Source organism: Anolis carolinensis, chromosome 4 (genome assembly GCF_035594765.1).
Source record: "Anolis carolinensis isolate JA03-04 chromosome 4, rAnoCar3.1.pri, whole genome shotgun sequence".
NCBI classification, from domain to species: domain Eukaryota; kingdom Metazoa; phylum Chordata; class Lepidosauria; order Squamata; family Dactyloidae; genus Anolis; species Anolis carolinensis.
Window position 1 is genome coordinate 50,565,234 of NC_085844.1, and position 17,291 is coordinate 50,582,524.

The window sequence follows — 17,291 nt, forward strand, 5'->3', positions numbered from 1 at the left end:
AGATAGACATTTGCTACCTGTTGATAATCCATAGGCACATTAGAGAGAATTTTCTTTGGTGCATTATGTTAATCTTTGCATTTTCGGCAATTATAGTTTCAACTAGTAATACTAAGACTAGGAGATATAATGATTTAATTGCTTGATAGGATTATAAAAGTTTGTTCTTAAAACTGCCATCTTTAGCAAGAAGGAGTAATTTTGACTTTTCCGTGCTACACTGATGTAGTGTACCATCAGGGATGCTTTTACCATGGGGAATTGTGAGAGGCCACACTTTTGTATGAATGAGGTTATGTATCAGCATCATGGCTATCGGGATTGAAAGCAGTCCTCGACACTACAGAAGACATTAGAGTATAAAGATAAACTGGGTCATTTTTTGTTTGTTAATGTTAAATATATACATAGATTACCACACAGTGCTATTTTAAAAGGACATACCCATAAACTCTTTCCAAGCTTAGACTGCACAGCATTTTGTATGGAGATTTGGCATTATATTGTCAATATTATGAGTCGATCTTCAAACCACTACAAAATGTCAACTCTCTGCCATTATTCTCTTTATTCTAGAGCTTGGAGGTATAGTTGGTATAATTTGGGTTGTTTTTTTAACAATGTGTGATAAATAATCTGTGTCTGTTCACTTGGGGTATTACTCCAGGGAACAGTTTTTCCCTTTCAGAAGATTAAATTAAAGCTATTACAATAATCACAGAAAAGGATGAAGGCTATTTCAAAGTTGCAAAAGAATTTGAAGAAATATAATTGCTTTCTTCAGGCTCCAAGAAAAGCTTCCTCTAATATTCTTCAGCATGAACTTGTACATTTGTATTGATTTTAAAGGAAGTAATCACACATAAATTATAATTGTTACAATTTACTATAATGACAATTTTTTAAAAATTCATGTATCACATGGCTGCTTTTGGCTTTATTGGCCATTTTGGGGATGTTTTTGTATAGGAGCATGCATGCCTTCTTATACTCGTATATGAAGATGCATATTACAAAGAAGATACTTGATCCAACCAACCTATTCTGTTTGTAAATGTGAAAAAGGATCTACACAGCCAGTAAACATGTTTTTCAGCCATTATTGTTGATTTTGATTCAATACAAACATCACAATCCAAGATTCATTTTTCCAGGTTTTTTTCAAATTCTCAATCAGGCATGAATGTTAGAAAAAAAGGCAGGAAATATATATACAGTAGAGACTTGCTTATGCAACGTAAACGGGCCGGCAGAACGTTGGATAAGCGAATATGTTGGATAATAAGGAGAGATTAAGGAAAAGCCTATTAAACATCAAATTAGGTTATGATTTTACAAATTAAGCACCAAAACATCATTTTAGACAACAAATTTGACAGAAAAAGTAGTTCAATACGAAGTAATGCTATGTAGAAATTACTGTATTTACGAATTTAGCACCGAAATATCACAATGTATTAAAAACATTGACTATAGAAATGCGTTGGATAATCCAGAACGTTGGATAAGCGAGTGTTGAATAAGTGAGACTCTACTGTACATATATATTAAACCCAGACCAGATGGCCAAATGCTTTTGTACATCGTCATTTAGCAAATACACTTACGCCATTGTTTTTGAAAGGAATGTTAGAAGAGTGTTCGAGAGGGAGATTTCAGCATTCTATATGTTAAAAAAATCTTACATCTCATTAAAAACTTTTCATTTTTTTATACACGACTTTATGACAATTGCTTATATACTGCAATTATAGGGTAGGCACACCTGATTTCATATATATGGATATGAATTACATATTGGATTCCATAAGCTTTTAATTTGTATCAGAACCATCCCATATTTATGAAATGTGAAATTGAATGCAGCCTTGACTATAAGCAATTGCAAATTTTAAAACAATTTGAACAATTATCACAGGCTTGTGACACTTACTAAGTAGCGACTATAACCTACTTAGGCAATTCCTTGTTGTTTGAGTATGGTGGCCTTCCAAGTGTAGTGTCTTGGCAGTGGGTATGTTGGTGACTATAGAGTCCTATTCTTGATCCGCATGTTCTTCCACAGTGAGGACATCGGTTTCCAGGTGGAAGGCAGTCCCGATCAGGGTTGGCTTGACACTTCGTCTTCTTGGCATGTTTCTCCCTTTTGCCCTCCATTTGTGCCTCTTCAGATTCCACAGCACTTCTGGTCTCAGCTGACCTCCAGATAGAGTGCTCAAGGGCCAGGGCTTCCCAGTCCTCAGTGTCTATGCCACAGTTTTTAAGGTTAGCTTTAGAGTATAGTAACTGCTTTGGGAGATGGTGATCTTTGGACAACGTGGAGTTGATGGCATAGGAGCATTGCTTCAGTGCTGGTGGTCTTTGCTTCTTCCAGCATGCTGGCATTTGTCCACCTGTCTTCCCAAGAGATTTGCAGGATTTTTTGGAGGCAATGCTAATGGAATTGTTACAGGAATTGAGTGTGACATCTGTAGGCAGTCCACATTTTGCAGGCATAGAGCAGGGTTGGGAGGACAATACCTTTATAAACAAGCACCTTGGTTTCCCTATGGATGTCCCAATCATCAAACACTCTCTGCTTCATTCTGAAAAATGCTGCACTCACAGAGCTCAGGCGGTGCTGTGTTTCAGTGTCAACGTTGACTTTTGTGGAGAGTTGTTGCCAAGGTAACGGAAATGGTTATTATTTTCTAATGTTACACCATTAAGCTGTATTTCTGGAATTGCAGAGGGATTGACCGGTGACTGCTAGAAGAGCACTTTGGTTTTCTCGATGTTCAATGAGATGCTGAGCTTCTCGTATGCTTTTGCAAAGGTGTTTAGAGTGACTTGTAGGTCTTCTTCTGAATTCACACAAACTATGTTATCATCGGCATATTGGAGTTCTATAACAGATGTTGTTGTGACCGTGCTTTTGGCTTTCAGTCTGCTGAGGTTAAATAGCTTGCCATCTGTCTAACAGATGATTTCCACTCCGGTCGGAAGCTTCCCATCAATAAGATGAAGGATAATAGAGATGAAGGTGGAAAATAATACATCCCTATTTGACACCTGATTCCACATTAAATGAGTCACTTTGGTGGCCATTGTTGTCCAAAATTGTTGCCATCATGTCAGCATGGAGGAGCCGCAGGACGTTCACAAATTTTTCAGGGCATCCAATTTTTTGGAGGATGGTCCAGAGAGTACTGCGATTCACTGTGTCAAATTGCCTTTGCCTATTATGACTATAACCATAATATTGTCCCAGGGGTCAGTATCAGGTTTTCTTATTAATGTTAATGTGGGATTTGTGTATTGATAGTGTTTAAATGCAATTTGTGTCTTGGTTTGTAATGAATACTGATTGCATCATCCAGAGTGTACTATAGTCTGTAAAGAGTTAATTACTGAGAAGCTGTGATGACCTTGATGTGTGGCTGGAACTGGGGAGTGTTCAGACACAAGTGTGCATGCATTACTGATTGCATCAGTTCTGTTCTGTTCTGCTGTCTGCTGAGAAGTCAAGTCCTGTGTGTTTGTCTGCAAGTCTGTTTGTCTTGTACAATAAAACTTTGTATATAGTTTTACCATCGTCTCTGATGTCTCTTCGTTCTCCATTCTACTAACTCCAACTACTGCTGCACTGCTAATACTCTGACAATTAAGACATTGGGGAAAGAGGTTGCCCACAGACAAAACAGATTTTTCTGCATAATTGAGAGCATTACTACATATGTAGAAAGAAATAGTTTGTCTTTCAGGATACTAAGAGGTGCAGAAGTTGGCCTACAACAGAGAACCATTTTGTCCCATTCATGTGGTTTTTCAATGAATAACAGTGTGGTGGGCATGTACTAGCTGAATTATCTGTAGAAACTTTAAACATACATCTGTTTTCTTGCTGCACTTGGTAGTTCTTGTTTATAGCTTCAATATTTACTGTATATTTTGTGCTACCCTTATGCTCTGTTCGAAATGATCATTAAAGAAGGGGTTTCTGAAAGAAACAAGTATTTGTACTTACTGCAAGCTTTGTTCTACCTGACACCTCAAATTTCTGCCTTCTTCTTCCTTTATCCCAGTTAGAATCTAATTCAGAAGATAATATGGGAGAGGACATCTTAGAGCAGTGGTTCTCAACCTGTGGGTCCCCAGGTGTTTTTACCTAAAGCTCCCAGAAATCCCAGCCAGTTTACCAGCTGGTAGAATGTCTGGGAGTTGAAGGCCAAAACATCTGGGGACCCACAGGTTAAGAACCACTGTCTTAGAGTAACAGTTTGTATGGCCCTGGGATGCCTTCTTTTCACACTTCAGCCAAGATACTGACAGATACGTAAGGATAGCAGAATTGCAAGTTGGTTGAAAAATGTAGGAGCCTGAGATATTTTAGGAACAACTCCCACATTTATCGACTCATCTCATTACTAATCTCACATCTCTTTCACCATCCCAAGCTATTTTAATCAACAACAGGATAGAAGGGAGGGGTGAGGGTCTTCTGTGAAAGGAACAACCACAGTATGCTATTTTCTGTCCTCCAGGGAAGCTGTGTGGGAAGAAATTGAGGTCAGGAAAAATATGTAAGTGTGCATTTGTGAGAGAGGAAAGCAAGTTATGCTTTGCACCAGCCAACACTTCAAATGAGAAAATGCAATTGTATCAGCATCATATTCGTTCACTACCAACTACACTGTATCCAGATAATCCATAATTGATTAGCAAGTTAATACATAAACATATCACATAGGCTCAGAGAGTTTACTCTAACTGGACTAACAGTTGAGTTCAGCTGATACAGTCGATACAACAGTAGTACAATTGATTTATCAGTTACTACTGGTAAAATCTGCTCATAGCCATGGTTTCTACTTGTGCACCAGAGATCTGGCACACTTTAACTATGAATGTCAAGAATGACACTGTACTGTATAGAAAACTTCACCACGTCTAGACCACATGGTCCTTCAGCTATGATTGTCTTTATGTTCACGTTCGGCTTAAGTTTTTTTATCCCTTATCTAACAAATGAAAAAGTCTTGCTGCTGAATTATTTGAATAGTAGTCACTTAACACTACCTTCTGATCCTCCATAAGACACTAGGTTTTGACCTCCTCAGCTGAAAAATATTGAGTGGATTTTTTTAAACCAAACTACAAGAACAGTTTTTGTTTGAAAAGAAAGTGGGAAAAATGCAGTCCTCCAGATGCTGTCAGACTACCGCTCCCTGAATCTCATTATTGGCTATGGTTGCTTAGAATGGCTGGGATTTGAAGTCCAACATAATTTCTGACTTAGACCGACCTCTATGAATGGTGTTCATTGTCATCCAGGAACACCTGGATTTTTCCTGCCATTGCCAGGTAAAGACAGGTAACAAGATTTTCAAGAAGCCCTAAGCCAGCAAGAGCATAGTATGTTGAAACTCTGCATAATAATTTTGATCAGCTGCAATAATGCTTATGATACCTGTCTGAAAAAGGCATCATGAACACTAATAAAACATTAGAATGCCCAGCCTGGTTTTATGATGCTGGGCAGATGTGTTTTATTAGATGAGGTAGGGATGACCTCATTTGGCCATTATATTTGGATAGAATTTCTCCACAGTCCTCTCATCCACTAACCCTGACTTGGCCTAGAAAGCTCTTGGTGATACATTCACATTCGTGACCATATCATGAACTAGTTAATTATTTACCACGATTTCTGTTATAAATTACACATGGCAGAATCAAGGTCTCCATTCATATTTACCACCACATATTCTGAGAAAAGGAGGTAGAATCAGGGCAGTGTATCAGAGACTGTTCTACTTTCTCCCTCCAGTACATTATCCACAACCTTGAACTCAATTGGATGTGACGTTTCCTAGTTCTCTGGTCTTTTCCCTTTTAAACATTGGTTTCTCCCTGTAGCAGATTCATTTCATTCTTGTTAGAAACTCAACATAGTCTATCGTTTTAGGCATTGTACAATCACTTGCCACATAATTATAATAAGAAATATTGGCTGTCTGTAGTAAGTCAATAATAGAGGAATTAAAGCAAAAAGTAAGAGTGAACAATGGATAATTTTTGGTAAAAGTAGTAATTCTTACAGTAAAGTCTAGATTTGATATTTAAGAAGTCTTTATCTATCTGAAGTAGGCGCATTAGGCTACTAATTTAAAAACATACTACTATATTTGGTGGTACCGGATCTGCATGTATCTCCTCCTTCCTTCAGAATGTAAAGAATTAAAGAGTCTGCAGATACATTTATTAGCCTCAATATTATATCATCTTGATGTATAAGTGTTCACATGTGAGTCTATACTACACTTGGCTATATTTGCTACCCTTAACTTACTGAAATACCTGTGAGGCTGATCCATACGATCATTCCATGATTTGTGGCAAACAAGTAGGATCTACAAAATATCTGGATACATTGCTAAGCAGACAAACCAGACACAATGATAACACGGCCCAACAACAAATAAATTTTAGTGTCTTGGTTTTTATCCCTGTTCCTGAGATTACTTGGGGTGCTGATTCAGAAAATTGCATTTGATAGACTGCATCAACTCTAGTCTCTATGATATGATTATCATGATTTCTTATGGGCAAGCAGATGAAGACTGGTATATCGCATATATTCTGTATCTCAAAAGCAAAAGCTGATAGGGGAAAACTGGTGCCATTATTGGAATCAGCAGGGCAAATATTCAAGATACCAAAATGTGTGTTGGACACAGTGTAATTCTGAGATAACTTGACACTCCTAAAGTACCTCATCAAATCTCAGTGCTGATGTCCGGTTTTGAAAATGTAGCCAGATACTTCTTCAACCCCATCTGCTCATTGTGAAACGTGCCTTCAAGGGTGTTTGAGTGCTGTAGAAAAAGAAAGGTTATGCCAATCTCCATAGTACACGAAAAAGGACTTCTGAATGTGTAAAGGAAACTTAAATAATGTATATGGACATACATAGCAGTATTCTGATCATAGTACAAGCAGTCCCCAAGTTATGAACAAGATAGGTTCTCTAGGTTTGTTCCTAAGTTGAATTTGTAAGTAAGTCAGAACAGGTACATTTTTAAGTGTAACTCTAGCCATACACACACATATATAGGGGTTTAGATAGCATAGGGAAGGGTTAACACCCCTGTGACATTTGTTTTGTTGTCTGTGCCCCTCTTAGAAAATGTCACTTACTTTCTATTCCTGTGATAATTGGATTTTGAAAAAAACGGCTTGTTGTGGAAACAAGGATTGGAGATAAAACTTCAATCGAGATGCCTTTTCCCGATGATGATGATGATGATAATAATTTTATTTCTTACCCGCTTTTCCTTATGGCTCGAGGTGGATTTACAACATCACTAAAACACACACTGTCATCTAAAAGCATTCTACCAAATACACATATTAAAACGTATTTCTATAAAATACACATTAAAATACACATGATGTTAGTTTACCATTCATGATTAAAACTGGCTGGGTAGGCCTGCCGGAAGAAATAGATCTTCAGATGGGTTTTAAATTCTGACAGCTCATTTAGCTGTTGGAGCTCTTCCAGCAGGTCATTCCACATTCTTGGGGCAACCAATGAGTGACTATTGCTAGTTGTGTTCTGGCTGGTTGGAGTAGGCGCTCCACAGAAGACCTAAGTGCTCGGGGTGAATCGTATTGGAGAAAGCAATCCTGTAGGCAGCCTGGACCCAGACCATGTAGGGCTTTAAAAGTCAAAACCAACACTTTGTGTTTTGATAACTCTTTCAGAAGTTAATATCCCTTCCTAGGGGTAAATTTCTGTTACTTCCTGTTGTCTCACCCCCATTCTTAACTATGAGTCATTTGTAAGCTGGATGTTTGTAACTCAGGAACTGCCTGAGAACACAATCAATTTGAAGATACAGTAGAGTTTTACTTATCCAACATAAACGGGCTGACAGAATATTTGATAAGTGAAAATCTTGGATAATAAGGAGGCATTTTAAAAAAAAGGCCTATTAAACATAAAATTACATTATGATTTTACAAATTAAGCACCAAAACATAATGTTTTACAAAAATTGACAGAAAAAGCAGTTCAATACACAGTAATGTTATGTAGTAATTACTGTATTTACGAATTTAGCACTAAAACATTGCAACATTTACTTCAAAAACAATGACTACTAAAAGGCAGACTGCATTGGATGATACAGAACATTGGATAAGTGAAGCTTGGATAACTGAGACTCTACTGTACTGCCAACTGCTTCGCATTAAAGTACCAAAATGTGATGCTGCCACTTTTTTATCTTTACTTTAGCTCTTCTGCAGACCACAAAACAACAACAGCAATAATAATAATAATAACAACAACAACAACTTTATTTTTGAATCCCACCTCCATCTCCCCGAAAGGACTCGGGGTGGCTGACATGGGGCAGCTAACATGGAGCCAAGCCCAAACAATTACAATAAAACAAGATAAAATACATACAAAACACACGACAACATCCAATCAAAATGCTTATACAATAAAATAGTAAAACAGAACATAATAACAGTAGCATAAAAAACAGAGTATAAAAACAATACAAAATTTAAATGAGGGTGAGCTGGGCCAAAGCAAGAGGCGTGGAAATTGTAAAACCTGTGGGTGAGGTAGATAGATAAAGTGCCTCATGTAGTGAGAAACTCGGGAGGGCTAAGCAATGAGGTTTCTCAATTGAGGGATGAGATAAAGTGCATCAGGAAAACAGCTTAAGACTGGGACAGAACCTGACATAGGAATTAGTTATTCAGTCTTCAAAAGCACACCTAAAACGACAAAGTGATTAGGTTTTTATATAGCAAACAAATTCCAACTCACAAATCTCATTTTCTCTTTTTTAAATCCCACAGATAGTGCCTTTGTGGATTGCTCCAAATCTTTTAACCTTTGTTGGATTTTTGATGATTTTAATTAATTTTTTTATATTATCCTTTTACGACTGGGACTACACGGCATCAGGTAACACCTTTCAACTGTTTTTGAAAAATTGAATGAAAGAATGTGCTTTTAAAAAAAGAACTGTGAAATAATTAACATACTTGAGTATGATATTGGTATATGTTGTCAGGTATGGATTTTTTAAATGATAGAAACGAACAAGGCGATGTCAGGCCTGAGGCTTGGCTCTTCATAGAGAAACCCTTTTTAAAATTTGTATTAAGTTATTGACAATGTGACATTGTGACATAATTTCTTTAAAAAGAACAGTCAAGAAATTAACCAGGCGTAGCATATTATATTTCCTCAAAAAGAAATAGAGAAACCTGTCTGAGGCAGGCATTTCAGTATTTTAATTGTTGTTTCTTTTTCCTTTGGGCAGCTTCCAGTCCTGGGTTGATTCCAACATGGGTTTGGTTGTTTGGTGGTTTTGTCACCTTCTGTGCTTATACTTTAGGTAAAGTATTATCCGAAATACTGTACAAAGCTCAATGCCATGTGAATATTTTTATCTCAGCCAGGTGTAACATTACCCAAGGTATTCAGGTTTGGAATTGAAATGTAAAATCCCTTTTACAATCCCTGCATTTATTAGGTTAACAATGAGTAAGACAAAACATAGAAAGCTCATAGAGAAAAATGTAAAAGGTTACACAGACAAGGGCCACATAGAGAGAACAGAAGACATGTGTCTACTTCTGATCCTTTAACCCAGCCAAACAGTATCCGCTTAGCTCATTTAAATCTGTTCTGTGTGCTTAAAATGAGCGTTTGAGTGTTCCCTTAAATGTAAGTAGCTGGGCTTGCAGTGAGAAAGAATTGGGCAGATCAAAGGAAAGCCCAAAAAATGACTATCCAGAAGTCAGGACAGTAACAAGTAATAACAATAAAGACACAAATACAGTAGAGTCTCACTTATCCAAGCTAAACGGGCCGGCAGAAGCTTGGATATGCGAATATCTTGGATAATAAGGAGAGATTAAGGAAAAGCCTGTTAAACATCAAATTAGGTTATGATTTTACAAATCAAGCACCAAAACATCATGTTATACAACAAATTTGACAGAAAAAGTAGTTCAATACGCAGTAATGTTATGTTGTAATTACTGTATTTACAAATTCAGCACCAAAATATCACGATATATTGAAAACATTGACTACAAAAATGGCTTGGATAATCCAGAAGCTTGGATAAGTGAGACTCTACTGTAGCAGCAATTTCGGTAATATGTAGTGCAGAATAAGTCACCAACAAAAGTATCCAGGGCATGAATTATGGACCAACTTTCTAGAGACTTCAGCTTATCCCCTTTGTGAGGATCTGTTTGGGGCAAATAGACTGGATCACTTAAATTCATTGATAGTGAAAAAGACAGGTAACATCTTTTGTCATAAGTTTAAAAATCAGAATGCTTTAAAGGTAGTCCATCAGATATTATTTCACTGAAACTGATACAAAATGGAAATGTGTAAGCACAAATTCTTTAATTCAAACAAAACATCTCAAAACTTCTCAAGCAAGAGTATATCTAATAATTATGTATTCCTTAAACTGCATAGAAGAAATTCGTGATCCTTTAATTCTAAACTAGTCATGGTTAACCTAGGCCATTGATTTCAGTGGGATTAAAATATAACTGACTTCCTTTGGCCACCAATTATAGTATGGCAACATACATTAAAATATGAATGAATTACGTTGTGCATGAGGAATTACTGCTTCTTCATTCTCTAGAGAAATTAGTTTCACAGAGGGTTTCTATTGGTGAAGAAGGACAATGTTTAAAAATCTGTCAGTGCTTTTGCATAAGAACGAATGTTAGAGATAGCCTTTAAAATACGTTTTGCAATCCAAACAGATACATAACAGAAATAAAAGTTTAAAAGAAAATTTTAACCAACTTGAAGAAGGAAAGAAGCTTAACATATTTTTTTATTCTGTTTGAATACCAGGGACTTATGATTTAAGAAAAAGAATTCCCAGAATGGTAGTGTTGGGATTGGCAAAATCTAGTTTGGATTTTACCACCCGCTCAAAAGTACAGCATGAATCTCAGAAGATCACTTAAGAATACAATCCCTCCTCATTAAGAGGCAAAAATAAAAATGCACCTGTGTCACGTTAGGAAAGATGCAGGAACAACATTAATAAGGTTCTATAACTAGTTAAGAAGTAATTCTTAACATGGTTCAGTTGTTTCTGCTGCAGGAATTTATTCCCTAATTAGTAGGGTGTAAACTATATCTTTAATGAATGATGCAGAAGAGCTGTGTCTCTGAACATGTTCCTCTCTCTGTGTTTCATTAGAACAAGATGACTTTTTGATCTAGCTTCCTGTTCAAACAGGTGAATTCCCTGATGACATGTAAAAACAGTGGCTTTTACTTTCTAAATAATAACATTCTTTATGTTGCTGATGCAGCTGTCCCATCTCCAGAGGCGTTCAGTTCCTCAGTGGCTGAGGTCCTCCTCGCTGCTCTAATCTGGTCAGACCACCAATGAATTCTCCTGCTTGACTCCCCAGGCCTCACTAGGATTATCTCAGAAACAAAGCCTTTATAGTTGACCTGAATATATAAAGATGTCAAAATTGTGTTTCTTTATTTTTTAAGTGTGTGTAAATATCACAGCAGAAACTTTGCTAATTTCAGTATCAAAATGACCTTGAATTGATTTTGTGCCTAAGGTGGATGAGAGTGTAGGGAGAGCAGAATGAATGAATGGATCCTTAGAGAGACTGAGGGAATAAGATAGACCAGGCATGGGAAAACTTTGGTCCTCCAAGTGTTTTGGACTTCAGCTCCAGCAATTCCTAACAGCCGGTAGGAAATTGAAATCCAAAACACCTGGAGGGCCGAAGCTTGCCCATGCCTGTGATAGCCTGGTAGAAAGACTGGTCTAGCATGAGTTGTTTTTCCTTCCATCCATTAAAATGATCTAGAATGGGGGCTTTTCAGATACATTTCAAAGAGGCAACTGTGTTAGTTTGTGTCAGCATGAAAAAGTGGAGAAAAGCAATTTGTAACACTTTAAGACAAACATTGAATTTATTTTGGTATGCTGCAATAACAATGCTGCAAGCCTTCTTTTGTCCAAATCTTGTGTTGAAAGAAGTTATTTATGTCAGCGCTTCTTAAACCTTTCCCGCCAATTTTTTTTTCTGTGACCCCAGGTATATAGGTATATAAAATACATATAAAAAGTGAACATTTACCAGTAATAAAGCAGCATTTGCAAGGCTGGTTTCTTTTTTATGCAGTATAACAGAAGCATTTTCTGCAGAGTCCACTGTAAATACTTTTGCTGAATTTTTCAGGACCCCAACATTGAGCTAAGGAGACCCCATTTGGGGTCTGGACCCACAGTTTAAGAAGCAGTGATTTATATGACAGGTCTAGCACTAGGGATATGTGCATATCTGTCTAGAGGTCCCATGTTAAATCTGAATTAGAGGAGAAATGATGAGAACGATAATCATCCAGTTTTTCCAATGACATGAGGAGAGTGAAATAAAGAGAGTAAATTAAACGTACTCCGAACTGCCACAAACATTCACAGCAGTTTGAAAGCATAAACCCAAATGGGCTAATTCAGAAAGCAAAAGATGAAGCCAGTATCTCTGATTTATGTTGTTTTCCTGTAGCAGACTTCTTCAAGTTATTTTCTGTTCCTTTCTAGATTCTATAGATGGAAAACATGCTCGAAGGACTCAGTCCAGTACACCTCTGGGAGAGTTGTTTGATCATGGACTAGACAGCTGGGCCTCCTCAGTTCTAGCTCTCTCCTTTTATTCCATGTGTTCGCGTACCAATAAGAACTCTGGAAGTACTGTCTTTACCATGTATGTGGCATTAAGTGTCATCTTGTTAAATTTTATGTTTTCGCATTGGGAAAAATACAACACGGGAGTTCTTTTTCTACCGTGGGGATATGATGTAAGCCAAGTGGTAAGTACTTATAACTATTATAACATTAATATTGTACAATAGTATCAAAAGAAAAGGGAATTACTACTTACTCATATATACTCATGAATAAGTCAACCTCATGTATAAATCCAGTGCATATTTTCAGACCAAAATTATGGATTGTGATTTGACCTCTGAGTAAGTCAAGGGTCATTCTACAGAGAAGGAAAGTGTCAATGCTACTTCTGGCGGGGAATGGGGCAGTCATTTCCACCATTCAAGGGGAGAAGCATCACCGCAGGGAAAGTAGAGGGAGTTTCTTCTTTGTTTAGGTTCTCCTGGGATGGTCTACGCTCTTGCCTTTTGACACTCTACCCAGAGAAAGGGGTGGTTTCTTTTTTGATAAGAGTACAATACTTATATTGACACATGGATAAATTTACCCAAGTTTGGGGGTGATTTTCTCACTAACATTTATAGACTTATACTGTACATTAGTATCTACAGTAAGTTATGTATATTTATCTGAGACTTTAAATAGGAAATTACACAATTAAAAGTACTTACAGAAATATTTCTGAGCTAGATAGGAAAAGGTGTAGCCATATAATTTCTGTACACATTGAGGGCAGTTTGAAAGTGATCTCTTGTATTGTTGACAGATTGAAGAGGGAATATAAAGCAGGAATAGAAGTCAGATACTGTGGAAAGAAAGGCCATATTAGGTATATTTCATTTTGCAAAATTATTACATTATTTGAAACTGTCAACATTGGGTCAATTTTCAGATATTACCTTCTGTTATGCCAGGAGAACTGCTTAGTCTACTGTTTGATCAAATGCCATCATAACAACTGTGGCATAAATAAGCATCATGAAGACGCCAGTAATGCAATCCCCACTGGCCTGTTGCTTCATGTATAATTAAAGTTGTGTTTGATATGCATAGCAATAAAATATTATGTATCTCATAACATTAATTAAAACGCTGTTTTTTTATTATTTTTGTCCTTGCAAAAGTGTGACATCAGATTCCATTCAAGGTCATACTAGCAAAAATAATGTTTTTCTTTCTCTACCTTTACTATACAATTCTGGGAATCTGCATGTATACTGAGAGAAAAAATACATTAGGCTACTAGGATTGTTCTTAGTCTGGATTCAAACCCTGCTCATGGCAACATTGATGCACGCAAGCTCAAGTTACCACATTAGGCTACTATTTAGATATTAGATAAAGGACATTTTTCCAAGATGTGGCAAATGTCTGCAAATCTTATTTTCCACCATAATTTTCAAATAAATTGTAAAAAATCAGACAATGTGATTTTCTGGATGTGTTTTCTTATGCTGTTTCTCATAGTTGAGGTCTACCTATGATGCCAATTACAGGCCTCTCTCATCTTTTTAAGTGGGAGAACTTGTACAATTGGTATCTGACTAAATACTCCCCCCCCCCCCACTGTATATGCATATATATGTATATGTATATATGTATATGTATTCAGGACATTCCCTCAAGTACCTCTGTTCAAGCATTTCCTCATTCCCCATTTCGGAACATTCTGCACTTTGCCCTAGATCTATGAATTAGTCTCCTGTTTTTAACATTTTACGCTGCATGTTGATTTTAATGACTGTTTTTACTGATGCTGATGTTTTTATTGGGATAATTGTGTTATTGCTCTGTTATTGTTATTTGACTGTTGTATCGGGCAAGGCCCCATGTAGGCCGCCCCGAGTCCCTTCGGGGAGATGGGGCGGGGTATAAAAATAAAGTTGTTGTTGTTATTATTATTGTTATTATTATTATTATTATTTGAATAATAGAATCATAGAATAATAGAGTTGGAAGAGACCACATGTGTCATCTTGTCCAACCCCCTGCCACCACACTCAGAGGCAGTGAGTTCCACTGCTGAATAGCTCTCACAGTTGGGAAGTTCTTCCTAATGTGGAATCTCCTTTCCTGCAATTTGAGCCCATTGCTCCAAGTACTGGTTTCCAGGGCAGCAGAAAAGAAGCTTGCTTCCTCTTCCTTATGGCATTCTTTTGCATATTTATACGTGGCTATCATGTCTCCCCTCATCCTTCCCTTCTGCAGGCTCAATATGCCCAGTTCTTTAAGACGATCCTCATAGGGACCTTTGATCATTTTAGTTGCTCTCCTCTGGACACCTTCCAGCTCATTTGAACTGTGGTGCCCAGAATTGGACACAGTATTCCAGGTGACGTCTAACCAAAGCAGAATACAAAAGCACCATGACTTCCCTTGATTTAGATACTATATTCTTTTTGATGCAGCCCAAAATCTCATTTACCTTTTTAGCTGAGCATCACACTGTTGGCTCAAGTTCAACTTGTTGTCCACCAAGACTCAAAGATATTTTTCACATGGACTGTTGTCGAGCCAGGCATCACCTATCCTGTATCTTTGCATTTCATTTTTTCTGTCTTATGTGTAGTATCTTACATTCGTCCTTGTTGAAATTCATTTTGTTAGATTTGGCCCAGCCAAATAAAGTGCTCTTGCTGAGACCTGTGCCTCTATCCCATGCTCAGCTACTTCATTTGGCTTTTAAAATCCAGAACCAGTTGTTATCTTTGTCTTGGAGGAAATTAGCTTGACAGGAGCCAGCTTCCTGAAGCATCAAGCAGACAAGACTTAAGACAACCAATTCCTGGACCAGTTCTCCATAACTGTTTTCATTGACCTTATTCCACCATTGGAGCCTCCAATGGCCTAGGGCAGGGGTCCCCAAACTAAGGCCCGGGGGCCGGATGCGGCCCTCCGAGGTCATTTACCTGGCCCCCGCCCTCAGTTTTATAATATAATATATTGTATATACATATAATATTGATAATAATATTATAATGTAATACAATATAACACTAATAATAATACCATAAAATAATATTAATTACATACTCTATATTACATATAATATTACTAATAATATTACAGTATAGTGGTATAGTTCAATAAAGTAATATATAGATGCTAATATTGTGCTATGCTAATAATATAATATATTGTATGTACATATAATTTGTAAGCCACCCTGAGTCCCCTTTGGGGTGAGAAGGGTGTGATACAAATGTAGTAAATAAATGCAGTAAATAAATAAATAATAATTAAATACATTTTAGACTTAGGCTCGCCCAAAGTCTGAAATGACTTGAAGGCACACAACAACAACAACAACAACAACAACAACAGCAGCAGCAACCCTAATTAACTTGACTATCTCATTGGCCAGAAGCAGAAGCACACTTCCCATTGAAATCCTGATAAATGTATGTTGGTTAAAATTATTTTTATTTTTAAATATTGTATTGTTCTTTCGTTGTTGTTGTTGCTGTTGTTGTTGTTTTTGCATTACAAATAAGACATGTGCAGTGTGCATCAGAATTTGTTTGTATTTTTTTTCAAATGATAATCCGGCCCCACAACAGTCTGAAGGATAGTGGACCGGCCCTTGGCTTAAAAAGTTTGAGGACCTCTGGCCTAGGGGATAAAAGCCTTGTGACTTGAAGGTTGGGTTGCTGACCTGAAGGCTGCCAGGTTCGAATCCCACCTGGGGAGAGTGCAGATGAGTTCCCTCTATCAGCTCCAGCTCCATGCGGGGGCTTGAGAGAAGCCTTCCACAAGGATGGTAAAACATCAAAACATCCGGGCGTCCCCTGGGCAACGTCCTTGCAGACAGCCAATTCTCTCACTCCAGAAGCAACTCCGGTTGCTCCTGACACGAAAAAAAAAATCCATTATTCTTATTGCTGTTCCCTCTGTTCCCCGCCAGATGGCTCCATTGCCACCAGATGGCTTCATTTGCTACAGTCTCATTCTAGCTTGTCTCGAGTATTGCAACCCCATTGTAAAAAGAATTAAGGAAGCAGCCCTGAGCATCACCTGAGAAAGCAACAAAAGCCAGCCAAGTCCAGAGTTGGAAAGCCCAGCCAGTGTTCATCAACAGAGGCTTTCCTTTCTCCTCTTAGAAATAAAGGCAGAAATTTCAAAAAGAAAAGAACATCTGGCAAGCAGTCTTGTCCACATTCCTCAGAGGAAGCAGGCAGGGAAGCCACAGACCCCAGAGATATCACTTATAAGCAGATTCCACAGCTTGATGAGAGCTTTAGAGTTTATTTTGGGTAAATTGTTGCAAAGTTCTCATCCCCTTCCACAAAAAATAGTTTAAAAATACTCAAAATTTAATGCTACTTGGTAATAATAGTATGCAGTATTTTCATAATGACTAATTATTTTTGGTTACTTTTTAGTTCTTTCTTTTTTTTAGAGAAAAAATAATCTAAGACATTAAGAAAGTGACATGAAACTTAGGGGGAGAAATGACTGAAAATGTTCCCTAGGGCAATTTTTGCCCACCCAAAGTGATGAAAATGACAAGTAATATTAGCAGCCAGTTCATTACCT

The 17,291-nt window shown here is 37.4% G+C and overlaps 1 protein-coding gene across 2 annotated transcripts in view; it reads left to right on the forward strand.

The window, feature by feature from the left end:
- The window catches only part of LOC100560665 (ethanolaminephosphotransferase 1), a 62,682-nt gene that overhangs the window by 19,465 nt on the left and 25,926 nt on the right, over positions 1–17,291 (forward strand). For both annotated transcript variants that reach the window (XM_003223508.3, XM_062979358.1), the window contains exons 3-5: positions 8,863–8,971; positions 9,333–9,407; positions 12,630–12,898. In XM_003223508.3, coding sequence (XP_003223556.3) covers positions 8,863–8,971; positions 9,333–9,407; positions 12,630–12,898 — 453 coding nt within the window. The remainder of the gene's footprint in view (positions 1–8,862; positions 8,972–9,332; positions 9,408–12,629; positions 12,899–17,291) is intronic.